Consider the following 22,446-nt stretch of genomic DNA (forward strand, 5'->3'; position numbering starts at 1 on the left):
TCTAAGAGCCCTCTGAGATTTCAGTTCACCACTATTTCCCACTACCTTTCCATTTTGTCCATTCATTACAGCTGTTTAAAACCCTAGCCAACCAACTCCAATTGATTTATTCATAACTGAATCCACTTTAGGCAGAGACGACTTAAAATACTTAATAATAAAGTGATTTTGTGGTGAGTACATCTGGGGAGTAATGAGATCACTGAACTAGTTTTCATCTGTAATGCGCAGAGAAGGAGACTTTAGGCATTAATTTACGGTGTTTTTGCTCACTTTTTATTTCACTTGGTCCTTTTGCTCTACCTGCATTTTCTGAACTGGGGAGAATTGAATGTATCAAGAAACAGACTAAGATTTTGCTATAATGATTTTTTTACCCAAGTTAACCTTTTTATTTCATGGCAAACTAGAGTTACATGTTCTTAAATGTGCAGTCTTATGATCTTCCTCTAAAGTTCCAGAGAGCCAGAGGCAAAGGCAAAGACGGTGCATGTTCCCTATAGATGGCTCCCACTCCGCAACAATTTCCTTTTGGTCTGGCAGGAGGAAAAGCCCATGAAATGGTGATGAAAATGGTGATGACATTGAACTAAGACAATAAGATGGACCTATGCAATTCTTTACAAATTAACTCCATATTTCATTGTGTACATGTGACATGTTGTGATTTCCTTTTCTACTGTTGTAATATAATAATGTTAAGTGCCATGAATCACAGACCTCATCTTCTGTGCTTTAGCTGTAAGAAATATTTAAGAAAGGGCAGAAAATCTACATGCACTTACCAGTTCTGTTTCTGTATCAGCTATGCTAGGCGTAGTTAGTTGGTACTTAAGTGACTTACTATAGACGGTTTCTTTGCTTGTTTACATGTAAAAAGGTTAGTAAAAAGTAGGCACATTTACAATCAGGGTTGCTGTTGCCCTCCACCCCTCTTCAAATGGTTTTGCTCTCTGTGCCTCATTTATACTTACCAGTAAACCTGCTAACCTACATGTTTCCTAACATGTAATCAAGACATAATTTGTCTTAGAATGGAGCCTTTAAATTCTTGAAGATATATTCTAAAACCATCCCAAATTTGTGAATTATTTATCCAAGCTATTGGATTTCTCTATGGCTTTGAAGATAATTGGTTATCTCCCTTCACTGTCAATTCTTAAAACTCTCTCCCCTTGGGCCGAAACCGGTTTGGCTCAGTGGTAGAGCATTGGCCTGCGGACTGAAAGGTCCCGGGTTCGATTCCGGTCAAGGGCATGTACATTGGTTGCGGGCACATCCCCGGTAGGGGGTGTGCAAGAGGCAGCTGGTCGATGTTTCTCTCTCATCGACATTTCTAGCTCTCTAGCTCTCTCCCTTCCTCTCTGTAAAAAAATCAATGAAAATATATTCAAAACAAAACAAAACGAAACAAAACAAAAAGACTCTCTCCCCTTGGCACATTGTCCTCACACCCCGTAACATTTCTACTGAGACTTAGATTTCTTGGGCACATCCTCACATCACATTTTAAAAATGTTATGAAAGTTTTATTTCTCACTTGATTGGTGATTTACACACACACACACACACACACACACACACACACACACGCACACACAAATACCCCTTCCCCCTCCCCAACAATTTACAGGAGTTACTGTGTGGGCCACAAGCAGAGAGCACAAAGAACCTCTGAGACCAGCCCTAAGTTGGGGAGGCTCACTCATGTACTGACACCCTGTGGGCTCATGGGATTCTAACATGTAAGTTAGCAAAATATAAGCACTACATAACAGACTTCTGGAACATTTGTGAAAAGCAGAAAGATGTTTATAACTATGAATGGCCCACAGTGTTAAACTTCTGGAATGTGATTTGTCTTTATGAGGGAAATACAGCAGCCAACTTTTCTCTTTCCAGTGCACTGCATAGCATCATCCTGTCTTGAGCCGAATAGCTTTTCAAAGAAGCAAGTATTCCTACATTTTTCCCCCCCGTCTGTTTCACTCTAGGTTGAATGATGTGAGAGTTCACGTATTAAAAGAAAATTTTTCTCTATAAAACTGGATTTACAGGTGTCTCCATGTCAGCTCTATGAGTGGTGTGTTTTTATTTGGAAGGAGAATTCCATTAGTTTCTGTCCATCCATGAGAAGCAAGGACTTTGTGTGTTTTGGTTTGTTTTCATTAGGCATAATTTTGATAATATGCTAAAACCCCTTCCTTGAGCTGATAAATTATCTAGTGTCTGAGAAAGCCAGTGAGATCCTGTCAATGGAGCTATGACTTCCTTTGGCTTTAGGCATCACTAGATTGGGGCTCTTTTACTGAGATGCTTCCTCAGCCTCTGACATGGTGAGGGAAGCAGCTCCTATGGGCAGGGGGTGCTGTCTTCAGAAATGACTCTTGAACAAGTTCCAAGTTGTAATTCTGCCAAGACAGACAGACCAAAGGAAACAAATATCCTAAGAACTCAGCTATAACATACTAGGGGCCCAGTGCATGAATCCATGCACAATTGGGGTCCATTGGCCTGGCTGGCGATTGGGGCGCATCAGGGCTCTCCTGCCCAGTCTGGGGGTGGGGAGGCATGGGAGGTTAGCTGGCCAGGGGGAGGGACCACAGGAGGTTAGCTGTGGGAGCACACTAACCACTAGGGAGAAGCTCCTGCATTGAGTGTCTGCCTCCTGGTGGTCAGTGCACATCATAGCAACCAGTTAGTTGACCGGTCATTCAGTCAACCAGTCTTAACAGTTGCCTTGGCTTTTATATATATTGATGCTATATTGGGAGGAGCAAAGAAGATACACACTAGCCTATTTTTCTCTCCAGTTTCTGGGTTTACACTAACTTCTTAATGAAAGTCCACCTGGGTTATCTAAGCTCCTGAAGAAGACATAAGGACTAGGATGGAGGGTGAGGTCTTGGGCTTTCCCAGGAAAGGTCTGTTAGGTTGTATAATGGCTGAGGTCAGTATGTTTAAATGTTAAACAGGCACAAAAGTTTGATAGTGCTTTCTTTGAATATAATAATAAAGACAGATTTTTTTTTTTTTTTTTTTTTTTTTGGTGGTAAAAAACAGTAATACTTATGTTTGGGTAACTTCTGAAGCTTATTATGGGCTACGAATAAGCATCCTGAGCATAATCTACCTGGATTTCCCAACTAAAGCAAACCAGCCACCTCAGCACGAAGCACCTATTGTCTCCAAGACCACGCTGAGGTCCTAGTGGCTTATTACAATCCATGCAGGTTCACATGCCAATCTTCCTATGTGCCCCCCACACTTACACTATCAATTAAATAAATCAGGAGTTCTAGCCCTGCTTCCCTTCAACTATTCCAAATCTTGAAAATTGCTTCTTCCCAGTGTTTCTCACACCCAACAATCCTTCATGTAAAAGACGAAATATGAAGAGCCATTTAACATATGAGCCAGCATGTGCTTTCAAAAACTTGCTTATAAAATTCAAGTCATTTTAACTTAAGAAATTCTATACAAACTTATAATGACCACCTATTTATTCCCCGAAAAGATTAATATAACCTTAACATTTGCAGTAGTTACTTCAGATTATTAAAAAATTTATTTAATGATATCATATTCAATGACGTGGTTATTTTCACTTAACATAACATTTAAGATTTTATATTTATTTACTTTAATTGTTATATGTTATTTCACATTGTAAATGGACTGCTAATATTTATTTATTTTTATAATGATGTGAAATTAAGGTGTTCACAATATACACTGTTAGAAAAGCTATTGCAAGTTTCCTCATAGTCTGTGGCTGGTAATATAATTATGGGTCATGCAGATCATCAGTTTTATTAGATACTGCCAAAGTGCTCTCCAAAGCAGTTCAATCAATCAATTAACATTACCACTGATGTATGAACATGCCCATTTCCCTTCATCTTTGACATCTACGTTCTGTCCATCAGATTTCCATTCATTCTGCCTCTGTACAGGCCTGTAGGAATTCTCACCTGGCTTCCTAAATAGCCTCCTCACTTTACTCACTTTATTTTCTCCACATTCAGTCCCTCATCCACAGATCCGAATGTTACTCCCCCAACTCTCAAACTTTGTGTGTCTCCCTGTATCATTTGGTAAATATACACTCCTTAGCTTGGCATACAAGGCTTTGTAATTAGATTCATGAATATCCTTGGAGCCTCATTACCATTTCTTATAAACACCCTTTATTTCAACTAAAAAAACCTACCTATTTGTAAAATCTACAATCTACCATGATACAATATACCCTTTAATATTCCCAGGTCTCTGCATCTGTGCACTGCTCATGTGGTGAAATCATAAATATGTATTAATCAAATGAATAAGTGAATGGGAAAAAATACACTGGACAATTCCTGGGTAAAACAGCAGTTAAAAATATGGTGCTTAAATCTTTCTTTTTAAATAAAATGCTTAATGTTTTTATTTTAGAAGTGTAAATTTTATTAATTTTGATAAAAGAATAAGAAAAAAACAAAATATATTGGTGTTTTAATCATGTCCATTTAAATAATAATCATGAAGATTTTTTGCCATTTAAATGGTAGAACAATAGGGAACAACATTCAATATATTATAGTAAGCCAACTAACAATTTACTTTATAAAGTATAAAAGTTTCTAGGTGGTATTTTTAAAAATATGAATATACCATATGAATATGCTTTATTTTTATTTATATTTACATAGCATGTATAAAGCACAATACCAAGCTCTTCTCTGAGTACATTTCAATTATGCCCAGATATGAGATGGTCACTTCACCCTGCTCCTTACAAATATGCAAGGCTTCTCTAAATGAACTATCCACTGACTGAAAGTAATACTATGGCTGATACTCCTAATATCTTCTCTGGAATAAGGTTTAGGATAAATAGTGTTAACATGTAGAGTCTGAATCCTTGATAGCTTATGCTTACTGTTAGTAAAAATGGTTCTATTCTCAATAATAACCATAATTCTATTCTCAATGTTATTCATTATGAAAAATAGCTATAAACCATTCAGTGACTTATTTAGACTTGTGAAATGAAAAGGCTATAATATTTCACTTAAATCAGATAATATAAAATGACACTGCTAAAAATAGATTAAGCCCTGGCTGGTGTTTCTAAGTGGTTAGAGCATTGGCTTGCATACCAAAAGGTTTTGGATTTGATTCTAGGTCAAGGGCAAATACCTGGGTTTCAGGCTCGATCCCAGTTCCCTCTCTCCCTCCCTTCTACTGTAAAAATGAATGGGGAAAAAATTTCCTTGTGTGAGGATATTTTGTAAAAAATTAAAAAAACAACTAAAAATACCTAGTTTAAATTACAGTCAAAAGGGAGTTTACTTTTAAATATAAGAGGTTTATTATGGTGATTAACATAAAACTTGATCACAATTGGACAAAGAAGGAAAGAGACAGGCCTCAATATTTGTCATAGTTGCAAAGTGGATGAGATAAAACACATCACTGGAGGTTGTAGTACCTTGATTAGTGTAGATTACACCAATGGGCATACCAATACCACTAAGCAGTGCCTTACCTGCAGTTTTCATTGGTTAGATATAAATGGATTTTGTTCCATTATAACCAGGACTTGAAGAATGTGTTGGAAAATACTTGCTACCACACATCATGATACCAATCAATTATAAACACCATACAAGGCCCTTTACTCTTTGACAAACAATGTAATAGTAAGGGAGCTATAAAAACAGAAAACATACTATATGAGACTGAAGAAAAACTGAAAAATGTCAGATTTTACCATGAAGCTATTCTCTGTAACCAAAAGCACATAGTTTATGGAATTTATTTTCCAATTTTGAAAAAGGCATTTCAGAACATCTGCTCATATTAGCTAAGATAATTTTAAAACTGTAATGTTATAATGATTATTAGCTATTGGCTAGTGCTCAGAATTTTATTGAACTCATTAATCTAAGAAAAATAAATGTAATGAAAACAGTAGTAATAAATGCTGGCTCTATTTTTGTTTTGTGGTTTTCCCTTTTTGTTTTTCAGAAAGCAATCACCGCCAGAATGAGGCAAGACTGAACCGATGTGGCTGTTGTATAGGTCTGTCTAACCAATTCTGTGCTCAAGAGAGCTCCAGGCAGGAACCAGATATGTCTAAAAATGACACAGATGCCAATCTCTGAAATTCAGTGAACCACACTTTGACAAAATTTCCCTAAACCTAGAAATGTTAACCCACAGCTCAAGGCTGTTGTTTTAATACTGTGAGGTAATGGAAAAATGAAAATACATAACATGGTACCATGAAGCTAATACTTAACAACATAAAATTACTTTATGCTATTCATATACATGTATGTGTGTGTGATAATATATACCATGTAGGGTAAAAGTAGGTTTACAGTTGTTCGTATGAAAAATAACACAAGAAATAATACAAGAATAAACTTTCACGTACTCACAACTCTAAGCTTCCTGTGTATAGTAGATTTCACTTGTAACAAATTTTAACCTTCACAAAAAACTTAAATGATGTAAAAATACAATGTGTCTTATTGAGAGAATATGGAACTGGGCTATTTAATACTGACAAATTCTCTAGAAAACTAAGGCATATATTTTAAAGCAATAAGTCCAAGTTTAGCAAAATGGCATGAAAGTATTAAAAAGTTTTGATTTTATTCATGTCTCTACCACTAATAAGCTGTGATCTTATAAGGAGTAGAGGAAGTTACATGAGTCTTCATTTTCTAATATGTAAAACACAAGCAGTAATACCCATACATTAAGTCTTACATATGTTAGATTTTCAGATAATGTATGCAAAGCACAAAGGACATATTGCATTCAATACAGGTTAATTATTGAAAAAATTCTTAATAAATATCTTCATAAGATTGATTACATACTTGGTTGCTTACCTCAAATAGACTGAGCATAATTTACCCTTTCTGTCATTATGAATGGTCATGATTTCAAAACAATTATTATGCTGTAATAAAGTATTATCTCCAAGGACTGAAGAACCGTTTAAGCCTATTTACTCCAGTCTCAGAAGATCTTGCTGGGATTTTTCAAGTTGTTATTTTAATAATAATTTTGACACCTTCCTTGTTGGCTGTCATGTTTTCACCTCAGTGTATCTATGGATAAAGGCAGTTTTCTGATTTGGACAGGGAGTTGACATATAAGAACCTCAGGGGGTACAAAATTGGGGATACAAAAGTCAGATCTATTTTATTTTACTACAGAACATGAAATGCTACAAATTTTTGTGGCTACTGGGAAGACAGAAAAATCTATTGAGAGAACATTTTAGGGGACCTAAGTAAAAAATATAAAAATTGAGAAGTATTCTCATTTATTTGTTCTTGGTCATTTCTATGCACAGCTGGAAAATCATATGCACAAAGAATGTCAAGAGCACATTACAACCAAGATTTCAAAGGCTTTCTCTTTCAGAGGAAGAACTCAGATCCTGTCCTACATGTAATTCATAGTATATATCATGCATGCAATAGGTGTTTTATACCCTATGCAATGTGTAAGTGCACTATAACCTACAATTCAGTAAAAGTACACCGTTCTTCATTTTTATGTACCCTTCATTCTCCGCCCTCCTTGTTGACTCTTTGCCTGGTCTGCAATACCCCCACCTACTCTGAGTAGCAAAGCCTTATGATTCTTTAACTTTCACCCTGAATGCCACCTCCTCTACCTTCATTATAACAGATGACTTCCTCCAGGGCTTAATCCATGTTAGTTGGGGATTTACAACCTAGGTCTCTAGGAGGTTTCCTCTGTTTAAAAAGGTTCTGTGTTTACAGAGGGCTGATTTAAAACATCACCTCTGACAGAGGCCATCAGGAGTGGCCTGGTTTTAACACAGAAGAGACAAAAATACAATCATGAAACTGACAATTCCTTCTAAACACACAAGGTTTGAAACAATCAGACAAAGCAGTTTTAGACTTGTGCCTGGGTCTGCCTAATATACCTTTAAGATTTGAGATCTGTGGAAGGAAATCAAATCATTGTTTTATGGCTGCAACAAATGGGCCCACGAAAGTAAATATGTCATTTTATTCTTCTCACAAAGAGGCGTTCACTGCATAGTGCAAATAAAAGTAGCATTTTCCTTCTACTTAAGGTTCATTATATGAAATTTATGTGTTGTTTTTTTTTTTAAATGCACTGTGAACATCAAAAACTGATTGTACCTTTATCAGTTTTTAAATCAAAACAGCTTGCTTTCTGGTAAAGACAGGAGATCTGGTCAATTTATTTCATAAAACTTTATGTACAAAGAGACAGTGTCTATGAACTTAATGGAGAGAATATAGAGTCTGGAGGGGTAATTTTTATTACAATTTATAGTGGGATTATCCATACTCTACAGTTTTCAGGTTTTATTGAGATTTTATAATACCGATGCTGACACAGTTAACTGCAGTGCGGTAAGAGGTGTAATTTGTTTCAGCCTGACTGGGGAGTGAAATTGGCATTACAATCACATAAGAAACCTACCAAACACTATTAATTGTTTGTGTCCAATCAAAGGCATTATTTATCCTAGTTTCATGGTAAAATATTTTACCTGAGACTAAAAGAATAAATTAGAACCGACTATAATTTTCATACAGCAATATCTTTTCACTATGACCATTTGGAAGCCATAAAAATAGTTTTCACCCACAGGGGTTCAATTCCAGAAACTATTAAAACCTAAATAAACACTTATTGTTTATTGTGTGCCAGACAATGAGAAAGGCAGTAATGATAGCTATGATTATAATTACATATAACATATATTAGACTTGAGCAAGATATATTGAACTAAGAGGATATAAATGTGTGTGTGTGTGTGTGTGTGTGTGTGTGTATATATATATATATATATATATATATATATATATATGAAATAAATTAGTTTACAATTTGGTGTATACCTTTCTAGAAAAAAGAAAGGCCTTCCAGGAAAAGTAATGCACATGACAAAGGTAGATTTGTCATTACGAAAATCTATGGAAACAGTGGCTGGGTCAGGAGATCTAATTGGTGGAATGACAACAAATTGGAATGGAATAGTGATAGGAACCTGACTATGAGGCTGTGAGGAGCCCTGATGGTTATCATTTTATGTCGTTGCTGCTTCTACTTCAGCATACAAGGGAAGCCTTTTTTATGGCTAGGGCTTAGGACAATAGACCATCACCAGGCAAAGCATTTCTAGGCATCTCAAACAAAACATTGTACCATCCTGACCATGTGATCAGTAGTTAGAGCATCAGCTTGTGCACAGAAGGGTTGCGGGTTCCATTCCTGGTCAAGGGCACATACCTGGGTTGCAGGTTAGATCCTAGGTCCTGGTCTGGGCTCATGCAAGAGGCAATTGATTGATGTGTCACTCTCACATCAATATTTCTCTCTCCCTCCCCCTCCATTGTACTTTCTCTAAAAAGCAATGGGAAAAATATCCTCGGGTGAGGATTAAAAATATATATGTATGCATAAAAAACCCTAAGTGATGGGTTCACCATTAGACCAGTCTATCGTTAGACCAGTTGCTATGACGAGCACTGACCACCAGGGGGAACACCTTCAATGTAGGAGTTGCATTAGTGGTTAGTGCGCTTCCACAGTGGGAGAACCACTCAGCTGACCTAAGGATACCAGATGCCAGATTGGTGGAATGACAACAAATTGGAATGGAATAGTGATAGGAGCCTGACTATGAGGCTGTGAGAAGCCCTGATATATAGTTACAAAACACACGCACACAAGGCTGGCCAGCATAGCTGTGGTGATGGGATCCTTTCTTGCTCCTACAGCAGTGCTACGAGTGGTGGCAGGAACAGCAGGGCAGGATGAGTGGGAACTGGAGCTACATGCCTGGCCCAGGCTCCTTTCTGGCTGCCTGCCTCTTCCTGCATTACTAAATCCCCCAAGGGGTTCCGTATTGTGAGAGGGTGCAGGCCAGGCTGAGGGACCCCCCCCCCCCAGTGCATAAATCCATGCATTGGGCATCTAGTATATATTAATAGACAGTATATATAATGCCTACATTTATTAATTCTTTGTTCATTCATCCCTTCATTCAATAAATAACTTATTGAGCACTTACTAGTGTTGGGCACAGTGCAATGAAGAAACAGTAGCTAAGGAGGCTTGGATAGATTTGGGGAGTCATTAACCTATTCTACCCTCGGAGTGAGGGTTTATAACTTAAACCACATTATATAAGCAACCAGGTTTTTGACAACAGAGGAGTCTATGCTTATTGTAGGTCACCCAAGACTCAATAGGTTTTTCTCTCCCCAAGAAACCCATATACCTACCATGGGATTATCTTTCTAGTTCTACTCTGTTTCTACTGAGCTATTCCTAAGCCCCCAACTATAGAGAAGGTGGTTCTCTGATGAATTCTCCAAGAGCTCTTCCCAGTCATCTCAGTTTCACCAAATTCTCCTATTTTCTGTCTTCCTGAGTTCTTTGCTGTCCCAAGACATAACTCTTCCTTTTCTTTATGTGTTTTTTTTTCTATAGCATCAACAAAACTTATTAGTAGTTCACAAGCTGGTATTCTATGCTTCTATTTATCCAATACATAGTTACAAAAAAACACACACAAACAAAACAAGTCCACACAGATATACAGAAAATAAGTTATGTTTCAAGTTCAGGTTCATGTTTTATTTAAAAAGGGCATATTCATTGTACTCTCTGACAACCAACTTTAAGTTAACTGGAAAAATCCAGGAACAATCACAGAATAAATAATATATAGAGTTCTTCCACTTGCAATTTGCATTGCTTTAAAATTCTACCCATAGATGGCAGTAGAAAGTGTTGTGATTTTAATATGTATCATTTAGTTCCATAATAATTACTTCTGAGGTAGGTGATTTGGTTAGATGAGGAAAAGAAAGAAGAATCAAGATTCGGTAGAAAAGTCAGAATGGCGGAGGTTGGAGGGAGATAGAGAAGGACAATTGGGAGGAGAAAGAAATGGAAGGAAGATGGAGAGTGACAGGGCAGAGAAAAGAAGGTGGAACAACCAAGAAGGGTACTTTGAGCAGGAGGAGTAGAAAAGAGGAGGCATAGATAGGCACAAAGGCTATTATGCTAAGTGAAATAAGTCAGACAGAGAAAGACAAATACCATAGGATTTCTCTCATGAGTGGAATCTAATGAACAAAATAAACAATATAGAAACAGACTCATAGATACAAAGAACAGACTGGCAGTTGTCAGAGGACAAGAGGCTTGGGGGGCTCAGTGAAAAGGTGAAGGAATTAAGCAGTACAAATTGGTAGTTACAAAACAGTTTCAGGGATGTAAAGTGCAGCATAGAGAGAATGGTCAATAACATTGTGATAGATATGAATGGAGCCAGGTGGAGACTTGAAGCAGTGGGAGTGACTACTGTGAAGAATAGGGTTTTCTAACCACTTGCTGTACATCTGAAACTAATTCAGAATAATACCGAGCATAAACTATAATTGAAAAACATTAAAATTCAAAAAAGAGGATAGAGAAAAGAGGAGAAGTGAAAGGTCAGAGAACTACAGTACAGTCTCTTTCAAACTTTCTGGACAGGAGCGATAGTAAGAAATATAAGTTTCAATATGACTCAGCATACACACATACACACATACACACACACACACACACACTCTCACAGTATCTATCTGCATATATATAAATAGGGTGTTGCACAGAAGTTTCATAATACAGTCTTATTTGGAAGATACTATTAGATATTTTTTAATCTACCTCATTCTATTTAATTTATTTCAAACTGCTGATTATGAACTACTAAATTGATTTCAAGACTCACTCACAGGAAAAATAACCCACAGGGTAAACAATATTGTTTTAGTGTCTTATACACTAAAGTTGGTTTTAAGAGGAGTGGTTTTTTGTTTTTTTTTTAATCATCATAGCTCACAGTAGTCAATATTCTTGGTCATATCATCAGTTGTAAAACATTTGTTGAATAAATGAACTAATTAATGGAATAAAAAGGCAAATGAAGCCACCTGGTCATGAATAACATATAATTGGCCAGTGATCAAAGTCTCATGTCGCCTACATAAAGGTGGCTGGAGGAAAAATAGAGTATGTGATTATTACTCTGTAAATTAGTACCTGTTCTTTTATTTATTGCATAGATAACTATCAACTTGTTCTTTTCTAAAGAATACAAAGAAGAGTGCCAGTTAATCAAATTCTCCCTTAAAAGTGGAAAATAAACATTAAAAATTTGTAATAAAAATGGGAAAATAACCAGAGAGAAAGAGCTGAGAGAACAGTAACAGCTATTATTAAGGGAATAAGAAAAAAATAGGAAACAGATATCACAGCCAGAGAGTTGTAAATAATTAAAAAGCCAATAAAAACAGTGCTGGCAATGATTCTAAGACTAAGTTTCATTCTTGGATCTTATATTCGTCTTTCTTTTATTTGTTCCTTCCAGGTATGAAAAGTTATTGGGTAAAATACCCATTTACTAAATATAGGTGTGTGTACTTATCTTCCATACTCCAAAGTGTGTGTGTGTGTGTATATATATATATATATACAAATATCCTCAAAGTAATCCTATAAATACCTGCAATCTAGTATTTAAAATAAGAGTTTCCTTGTAGCATAATAGTACCTTTATCATTTGAGGCTTTATATTTGAGTAGAATATTATTTCAGGAGAGAAACAACATATTAATAATAAATGAAACTATAAAGGAAACACAATATATTATATTTCAAAATCCAATATGTAATGTTCAATGCCTTAAATATTATCAGAGAAAACTTTTCAAGTGTTGTAAAAATGAATATAGAAACCACTATCTTAGAATGCTATATTAGTTACATATTTCATTTAAGCATGTATTTGTGTAAACATGAATTTTTTACTGTAGGAGAAACTTGCCCTAACAAAATAAAAATGGTGTCATAGGTTATCACTTTAAAGAAATTCACTTTATTAACCTCCTGCTTTAGCTACTCGATTGAATAAATGGATTTGTTTCTTGTCTGGACTTTCATTTCCTTAAGTAATATTTTCCTACTAATGTGGTAGATATTACTTTCTTAATGTGGGTCCTCTTTGGGGGCCATCCTTTTCTTTTTGCTTTTGTACTTTTATTTACTCTTTAACTGTATGGGGTGGGGGGGGCAATCACACTCACTCCTGGACATTTTACAGTTTCCAAGGAGCTTACCTAGTGCTTTCTCTTTTCTGCTAATTCTTCTAGAAAATTGTAGACAATTTCTGTCTCCTCTCTGAGCCACTTATTATTATTAAATCCTAGAACTAAACCAGTCTATGCCAAATGAAGCAGAAGAATCGATAGACTGTGGATATCTCAGATAGACAAGAGCATAAGAAGCTATTTTGGTGGTCTCTATTTAAATTCTTATGCATGCTCAGAAGTAAAAACCTACATACAGGTGTTTCCACTCTATGTTGAAAATCAGGTAAAAAAAACAAATGATTAGTGTATCTGCATAAAATAAAATTTCTGAACTCCTATTTAAAATTCAAATTTTCAAAAATACCGGCTGTCTTCCTCACTATTTAACAAGTTCCTGTCTTTGTTTTATAATGATAGAGGTACACTGAAGTCCTACCAAAGTCTACTTTTAAAAAGAATAAACCAAAAAATCAGCTATTTCCCAGTCCCACATCCTGCTAAACAACATTAAAAAAATAAAATAACATAACAAGATGGACAGTTGATAAGAATCAAATTCAGAATTAAAATATGAATCTATATCTAGTAGTTATCATACTTAAGCATAAGTATAAGAATACATTTACCAAAGGAAGCTGAGATAGTTCAGTCACTCAAGAAGCAAAGATAACCGTAACCCATAAGCACAGGCCAGCTGCCCCGGACTATTCTAGACATACAGACAGAGAACACCAGGATACCAGTGAATGGTGAACTAGAAGAGGACAGTCATGTATAAGGTAGACAGAAGCAGCAAGTCAGTGACAAAATGAATTAGGGTGTTCAATAAAACATCGTTACTATCAAATGGGAAACCTAAGAGCAGAAGAAAACTGCTGAAACAAATTTAGACCTGAAATGGGAAGTTTCATGGGAGCAAAAACTACAGTAGTATTCAATGGTCAGGAGCTAAGTCCAAGCAGCTGTGCAGCAATCACTACCATAACCATATTTCCTCACGAATATAAATGGCACAGGACTAAAACCACACATGTGGCTCCTTCCTCTAGGCCGCCGAGAAATTTAACAGTGTGGAGGAAGAAAACGGGAGTGAGTATTACAGATTTGCTCATGGCCACATCCCTTGGAAACTCCTGAATGAATGCCTTGAAAATAAGAGTATATTTTTGGAGGATTCTTCATCACTTCATCTAAATATACTAAGGAAACAACATTCTTTTAAAGGAGATGACCAAAGCCATGCCCAAGTGGGGCTGGTTTACAGACAACAGTATCCATATACTATTGTCAGATATTTTGGAAAAAATATAATTTATACTCAAGAACCTAATCACATAAATGTCTTCAGTCAGGAATAATGCACTTACAACCATAAGTTATTTGTCAAGTATGATACCATTACAATAAAATGTCTTAATACAATCAATGTTTTGGTTTGCATTTCCGTGGGCTTCTGGGGTTGCATTCCCATGAGAGGAATCTGGAGCTGAGCTCATCCCTCCAGGTAACCTATTTGATTACAGTCATGTGGACAGTCAGGTGATGGGTTTGGGGGGCTAAGGAGGAAGCAATAATGGGGAAAATAACATATCATATGCATAAACTAATAAAAAAGAATGGGACAGCGATCAGAAGAAATTGAGCAACAGTGATATACCCAGGTGGATGCACCGGACTTTTCAGTTCTGACTGTTTCAAAACCATCACTCAATCACTCCTTTGATCAAGTCTCATTTCTGGGCATCAAGATAATAAATAATACCTGTTCCTCCTGCTACATAAAGACAGAACTAGCTCAGAGATGGTAGGGAAGATATAAGTCCCTTTTTTTTTGTTTTGTTTTGTTTTGTTTTGTTAGCTCTTTATTTGGATTGTTCACAGACTGTTATAATATTGGCCTTTAAGTACTTTGAATTTCCCAAATGTGGTATCTATTAAAACTCCAATGTAAAAATGTCTTTGAAGAACAAATATAAATTATTTTGGGTTAATCTTTTGTTTTGAATGAATTCTATATATTCCAGTAGGTGATAAATGAGAAATGTTTGATCTCATAGTTATATTAAGTCTGATATCATTCTTATAATTCTCAATGGAAACCAAATTTTACTGAATTTCTGTTTGCTTTTCATTGTTTCTACAATAGATTAGCTTCTGTCTTCACATTTTCTTTGATTTTTCTAAATATTTGTCAATCCAACAAAATTATTTTAGAATATGAGTTAACTACTACAAGATGCAGCTTACTTCCACAGTATAAGCAACTAACGTGCAATTAAGGACTTTGCTTCTACAATTCTTTCCTCTCTAGAATTAACCATTTTCAATTATCTACTGGATTATTCTTGACAGAATACAAAATATGCTATATTATCCTCCTCTTTTTTTATTTTTTTTTTATTTTTACACCCCCCGCATTTAAAATCCTTCCCTTGAGAGCTTAAAAGTTTCCCCAGCTACCATTCATTTCTCCACAACTCTTTCCAGCAAAAATACTCCAAAGAGCTGTCTAGACTCGTGGTCAGCAAACTGCGGCTCATGAGCCACATGCGCTTCTTTGGCCCCTTGTGTGGCTCTTCCACTAAATACCACGGCGTGGGCAAATCTATTTTGAAGAAGTGACATTAAGAAGAAGTTGAAGTTTAAAAAATTCGGCTCTCAAACGAAATTTGGAGATGGAGAGCATTATGCTAAGTGAAATAAGCCAGACAGAGAAAGATAAATATCACATGATCTCACTCATTTGTGTAATATAGTGAACAACATAAGCTGATGAACAAAAATAGATCCAGAGACATAAAAACATCAATCAGAACATCAAACCTCAGGGAAGGTAGGGGACAGTGGGGTAAAGGGGAGAGATCAACCTAAGGACTTATACGCATGCATATAAGCCTAATCAATGGACACAGACAACAGGCAGGTGGGGGCATGAAAGGGAGGTGGGGGGTAATGGGGGAACAAGGACACATATGTATTACCTTAACCAATAAAGAAAAAAAAATTAAGAAAAAGAAATTTCAATCGTTGTACTATTGATATTTGGCTCTGTTGACTAATGAGTTTGCCAACCACTGGTCTAGATTTTCAGACTCCCCTCTCTCACCTCCCATCTGACACATTCACATCAGTCAGTCTTTGTCCAGCCATCCCCACCCCACCCACCCAGTGCTCAATTCTTAGTCCTTACTTTACTTGGCCCATAGCAGCTTTTGATATAATTGATGGCTCCCTCCTAGAAACATTCTCTTCACTTGCATTCTCTTCAGCACTCTTCCTCTTTCTCACTAGCAGATCACAGAAAGGAAGAGAGGGAGGATGGGAATTCCTAAAGACTCCCATTCTCCCATTAAGGCAAGAATAAAACAAGAACAACTTTGCTTGTGATGTAAGGCCCTCTATGTTTTCATGTAGTAAATCTGTAAAAGGTAATGAAATTCTGTGAAAACTACCAAATACTTCCCCGGGCTGGACTGAAATTCCTTCATAAGGTAAAAATAATAACCCCTCAGGGTCTTGTTTATAAATAACATGTCTCAGGTTACCTAGTAACAAAACTTGGGCCAGACCAGTCTACTGGTTGTTCCTTCCACATGGAGAGCATTCCACTTCTCAGCACTATCACTCTGAGCTCTGAGGGGCTACTATTACATCCTTTTGGTATCAAGAAAAAAAAAAAAAGTCTTTCTTGGTAGGCGTTCTATGACATCTTCCTTCATACAACTCTAGTCTAAATTGTGCTTGTTGACATCATGCTGTTTTTCTTCCAAAACATCATGCTGTTTTTCTTCTTATCAATTATTACATTTAAAGCCCAACTTGCCATTCTTTTTTTTTTTAATATATATTATTGATTTTTTACAGAGAGGCAGGGAGAGAGATAGAGAGCTAGAAACATTAATGAGAGAGAGACATCTACCAGCTGCCTCCTGCACACCCTGTACCGGAGATGTGCCCGCAATCAAGGTACATGCTCTTGACTGGAATAGAACCTGGAACCCTTCAGTCTACAGGCCAACGCTCTATCCACTGAGCCAAACCAGTTTTAGCACAATTTGCCATTCTTTAGATCAACATTCTTTAAATACATAGCTAGGCTGAGGTTCTGTTCTCAATTCATATCCTTTTGTTGTTAGTCAAACATATCCATGTGGAAGTTTTACCCCACATCCCCAAAACCTAACCACACCTTCCAAGCATCACAGTAAAAACATTTCCCCCAATCATATATAACCCCCTCTGTGAAAATACTGTTGTCAAATACAACTTTCTATATCTGCAATTATAATTAAACTCTGTCCTGGGAAAATCCGTGGCTAGTCTATGTTTTCATCCAATTCTGTCTACAATTACCAGTTATTTGTATGATTTTCCATTTTATGTTGATATCTGCTAGTAGACTATAAACATTCAGATAGAAAAGGCATCTGTTTTGTTCAACACTGTATCCTGGTGCCAATAAAATGCCTAATACAGGATAGATGCTCAATAAGTGCTTGAATAACAAATTATTCAATCCATAAGCTATGTTATTTTAGACATTAATGTGCCTATCAAAAGTCCTTTGTATAATGTGACATACAGAACTTACTTCTCTACCAGAGACCACATATGTCATACCAACTTTAGAAATTATTAGCCAGTATAATCAGTGACATTTTTCGGAGTTAGTTTTCTATTTTCCATTATCAGCATTTTGAAAATTCAACTCCTTTGTTATATTTTCTTTTGCTCACCCATACCAAATACACAAGTCCTACGTGGGAATGGAAATAGGGGATCCCTTTATCACTCAGGCATTTTATTGCTGGTCTAAAGCCCAACTGCATATGTGCAAAATAAAGACTTAAGGAACTACTGAAATACTCTTTCCTTTATTTATTTTGGGAGGTAGGCAGACTTCCTCCACTAGACACTTTTACCATCATCTAATTAATCAGTTAAACAATAAAACACTAACAAAATACGATAGCAATATTTGTAGAATACGGCGATTGTAAAAACTTAATATCAACTAATAAAAACAGAAAATATGGGGTGTTTCCAGACAATTTCTTATACTAAACTCTCATCCCTTATACTTTGTTGTAGTAAAAACTTTGAGAGGCATTTCTGTACCAACTTCTCGGGGGCAGTTTTTCATTTTAAAATTCAGGAAGTTTTTATTTCCTCCAACTTTCTGTTTTTACAAATTAGAGAAAAACATTCTGAACATTATTGTTTTTTGTGTTTGATAGGGAAGATAATAATTATGAATAACTGCAAACATGTATGGATAGCTGATTAATGCTAGACATTTACACATGAGCTCTTGTTTAATCTTTCTAAGAATCTTCAAAAAACGATCATGTTTTTAATCCCATTTTATCACTAAAAAGAAAGATTAGTGAGACTATATAACTTTCCTAAATCCAAAGCTATAAATGAGATGCCCAGAATTCTAACTCATACCATCTTGATTCAAAATCTCATGTACCTAATGCCCACATCACAGACCAGTGTGTTTATGGTTACATATTTATTTTTTATATAAGAAAACTTTTGAGTAAACAACACTGAATATAACTAACAAATATATGCATGTAGAGAACAAATTACACCCTGAATTTTAATAAAGTTTTCTGCAAAGATATATTTTCCAGAAAATTAAATTTTGGCATTTTGGCAATATACTTTATAATACACTTTAAATAAAAATAATCTCTCCTATAAAAAATGATAATGGTAAAGGAAAGAGATATCTCTTTATTTTCCTTCATTAGTGCACCAAAATTATAAAGAAGTCATGAATAATGTTAAAATCAATCAATTTCAGAATAAAAGTAATATTCCCCTTAAATAGTACCAGACAAAGATTGCATTCTATGTTCTATGGTATACACATACACACATATATAAAATAATGTAACATGCAGGATTATATTTTTGTCATTTGCTAATTTTTAATTCTTAAAAAAATTATATAACTTCTATAATTACTGTGTTGTAATCCTGAAACTAATACAAAATAATATTGAATGTAACTTTAATTTTTAAAAATAAAAAACAACAGAAGGAATTGGACAGTTTTAACGGATATGGAATAAGTTGGGATAAAATAAAGTCCAAAATACAATGTGGAAAAATCTATAATTATAAAAGACTAAAGGCCTGGTGCACAAAATTCATGCACTGGGTTGGAAGGGGTCCCTTAGCCTGGCCTGAGCCATTTTGCAGTCTGGGACCCCTTGGGGGATGTCTGGGACCCCTTGGGGGATGTCCAGGACCCCTCCCTCCTTACTGCCTGCCTGCTTGCTGCTCGTTAGCGCAGTGACCTCCAGGGGACAGCTCCTGCATTGAGTGTCTGCCCCCTGGTGGTCAATGCACATCATAGCAACTGGTCATTCTGGTTGTTCCACTATAAAAGTTGCTTAGGCTATTATTATATAGATAAGAAATACCTGATGTGTCATCATTTATGTTATTATTTAAATCTATTAGCTCATTTTGTTCAAAAGTATTAGTAATATCAAAGAGGGTTCAGATTAACTAAACTCCATAAAAAGGCTCCCCTACTCCCTCTTTTTCGTCTAGCTCCCTGGTTGGCAAACTGTGGCTCACAATCCACATGCAGCTGTTTGGCCCCTTGAGTTTTTAGCAAAGGCCAACTTAGGAGTACCCTAATTAAATTAATAACAATATACCTACCTATATAGTTTAAGTTTAAAAAATTTGTCTCTCAAAAGAAATTTCAATCGTTGTACTGTTGATATTTGGCTCTGTTGACTAATGAGTATGCCGACTAATTTCTAGCTATTCACGAAGATGATGGTGGAACTAGTTCCTGGCCTTTGCTCATAAAAGCACAAAAGGGAAATTGTCAGTAAGTACAGTATACTTCTCAAGATTGCAACCTAAAATCTCTGATTGCTGTGAGTCATGAGATTTTTCACTTGGCCAGACTGTGAAGGTAAACTGTATTTCATGTGCCATGAAAAAATTCCTAGCAGTACTCTCAAACACTAACTTGCCAAAAGTGAATGCACAGTTCTGTAGTATATGTCTGCAAAACTTTCTCTAAGTACACAATCCAATGTTATTCCTATGCATTGAAGCCGGCCTTACCTAACAGCCTAAATATCCAGGTTTACTAGCGTTTATGAGAAGGCAATGTTTTATGTATTCATCAATCATCTTTTAAGTATAGGCCTCAATACTAATGTGGCATTCAACGCAAAAATACAACATAAAGTCTTAATCCATCATCATGTCAGTGTTATGAAGATAAAATATATACATTAGTATTTAGTTTAAAAGGGAATGAATCAATGATCATAGGCACTTTACATTTCTATAGAAGGGTGGCTTACTTTTTAGATTCCTGGGAAGGGAAAAAGAGAAATCCCAAACATGAAGCTATTACAAGTTTCTTCTAATAAATTGTGGGAAAAGGGAACTTAGAATTAGATAAATAACTTCATGCTATCCTATGTAGTTAACTAACTAGATATTATTAAATTCATGTAGCAAAGTGTCTTCCTGCCTTCTAAACCCCCAGAGGGAATATTAATATTGTATGTTGAAGTATTTCCATCATACTGAGTTATCCTGCCATTTAAAATAATAACTTAAGACATATCATATATTATAAAGATGTAACGTGCAAATGGTCGTTATGCCATGAAGCATAATAATTGGACCACTGATCAGCAGGAGGGTGGAGCAGTGAGCTACAAGCAGGTAATGGAGAGTTACAGGAGGGGGCAGGACAGCAAGTTATGAGGGAGAGCAGGGAGGCAGAGGGAGTTACAGGAGGGGGGGGCAGTGGGCAGAGAGCTACTGGAGGGCAGCAGTGGACTACTACTAGTGAGCTACTGGCACATGGATTCATGCACAGGGCTACTAGTATAAAGATAAGAACTCAAGCTACAATTTTGTAGCCAGACACCTAACTTTAAAATTATTTTAATGGCCACTTAACATACAAGTTACTTAAAAGCGAATGATCATATTTCAAGCATTACAACTTCATAGCATTTTATGTCACTGTCATCCAAGTAAGTTCCAGTCTAAAGAATTGCAAGAAGAAACATCGTGATTCACCTTTTAAAAATTTCTCAATGGGTAACTTCTATGAGAGATTTATGCATTTATACTTACAAGCAGTTACTCTATAGATTGTCCTTTCCAACTGGGGATTTGAAGGTAAATGTTATTTTGCAAATTTAAATATTTGAATTCTGACATTAAATGACTTGATACATAAAACATACCGTAGTTAGTAAAACTGAATTGCATACCTATATAAAACTGAGTTTAGTTCCTGCTCTCAGTGGCATTGTGCTGGACACACAACTCGGTTGGGTATAGTGTATCGCATGTGATTTAGGCTTTGCTCACTGAATAAAAGAAGAGTTACCTCTAGTGCTGAAACAAATCGAGGCTTCACTTGTGTCCCTTACCTTTGCCATGACTTCTCCCATCCTCCAAAAGCGGCACTACAATAGTGTTGTTCACATTTCCAGGTGATCGCACGGCTGTGTAGACAACAGGCACCGACTGTACCACCACGGGGATGCGGTGAACGTGACTCAGTTTGTTAGACTGCAAATTCATAGGACTTGACGGTGGTACAGGATGGATAATGTGCAAAAACTGCTGGCCTCCTACACCAGATGCTGAGGCAACAAGGGGCCCAGGAGTTAATACTGTAGACGAAGATGATGCTGAAGATACTGATGTTATAACAGTTGGGGAGGAGGCTGGGCGACTAGAAGACGATGAAGAGGTTGACGTTGAGGAAGGCGAGGAGGCGGATGCTGTCATGGAAACTGGGGAGGATGACACGGCTGTGGGGGAGGTCCTGGCTTTGTTGATAGACAAGTCCACTGGCTCAGTTTGTGTCTGGAAGTGATCTACAGATAACGAGTCCTCCGGGGGCTCCCCTTTCACATTATTTAACAACAGAGGAACAGCTTCCATATCGGGGTAGTTGTGGGCGTTTGGAGACTGTGGGGAGAAAAATGGAACACACATTTATCTTTGATGGTCATACATTTTAATAGGTGCAAGATTTTTTTTTTTTTTTTACTGGAATGATTGTTAATTTTCTTATTGCTATGAGACATTAATCCGTTCCCCAAATTTTTCAAGGATTGTGCTGTGCCAATTATGATTAAAATTGAGGGTACAAAAGCACTAGACAGAGTAACTCAGGCCTCTGCTATAAAGACACTTCCATCCTGTTGGGAGAGACAGGCAGAGCTACTAAAATCCAGTGAAATAAGTGTGTTATAGA

The 22,446-nt window shown here is 36.3% G+C and overlaps 1 protein-coding gene across 11 annotated transcripts in view; it reads right to left on the reverse strand.

Moving 5' to 3' along the window:
- Positions 1–22,446, reverse strand: part of KLF12 (Kruppel like factor 12) — a 408,906-nt gene that overhangs the window by 112,083 nt on the left and 274,377 nt on the right. For all 11 annotated transcript variants that reach the window (XM_045588701.1, XM_036455691.2, XM_045588699.1 and 8 more), the window contains one exon: positions 21,611–22,157. In XM_045588701.1, coding sequence (XP_045444657.1) covers positions 21,611–22,157 — 547 coding nt within the window. The remainder of the gene's footprint in view (positions 1–21,610; positions 22,158–22,446) is intronic.

The sequence above is a fragment of the Pipistrellus kuhlii genome, unplaced genomic scaffold (assembly GCF_014108245.1).
Source record: "Pipistrellus kuhlii isolate mPipKuh1 unplaced genomic scaffold, mPipKuh1.p scaffold_m20_p_3, whole genome shotgun sequence".
NCBI lineage: Eukaryota > Metazoa > Chordata > Mammalia > Chiroptera > Vespertilionidae > Pipistrellus > Pipistrellus kuhlii.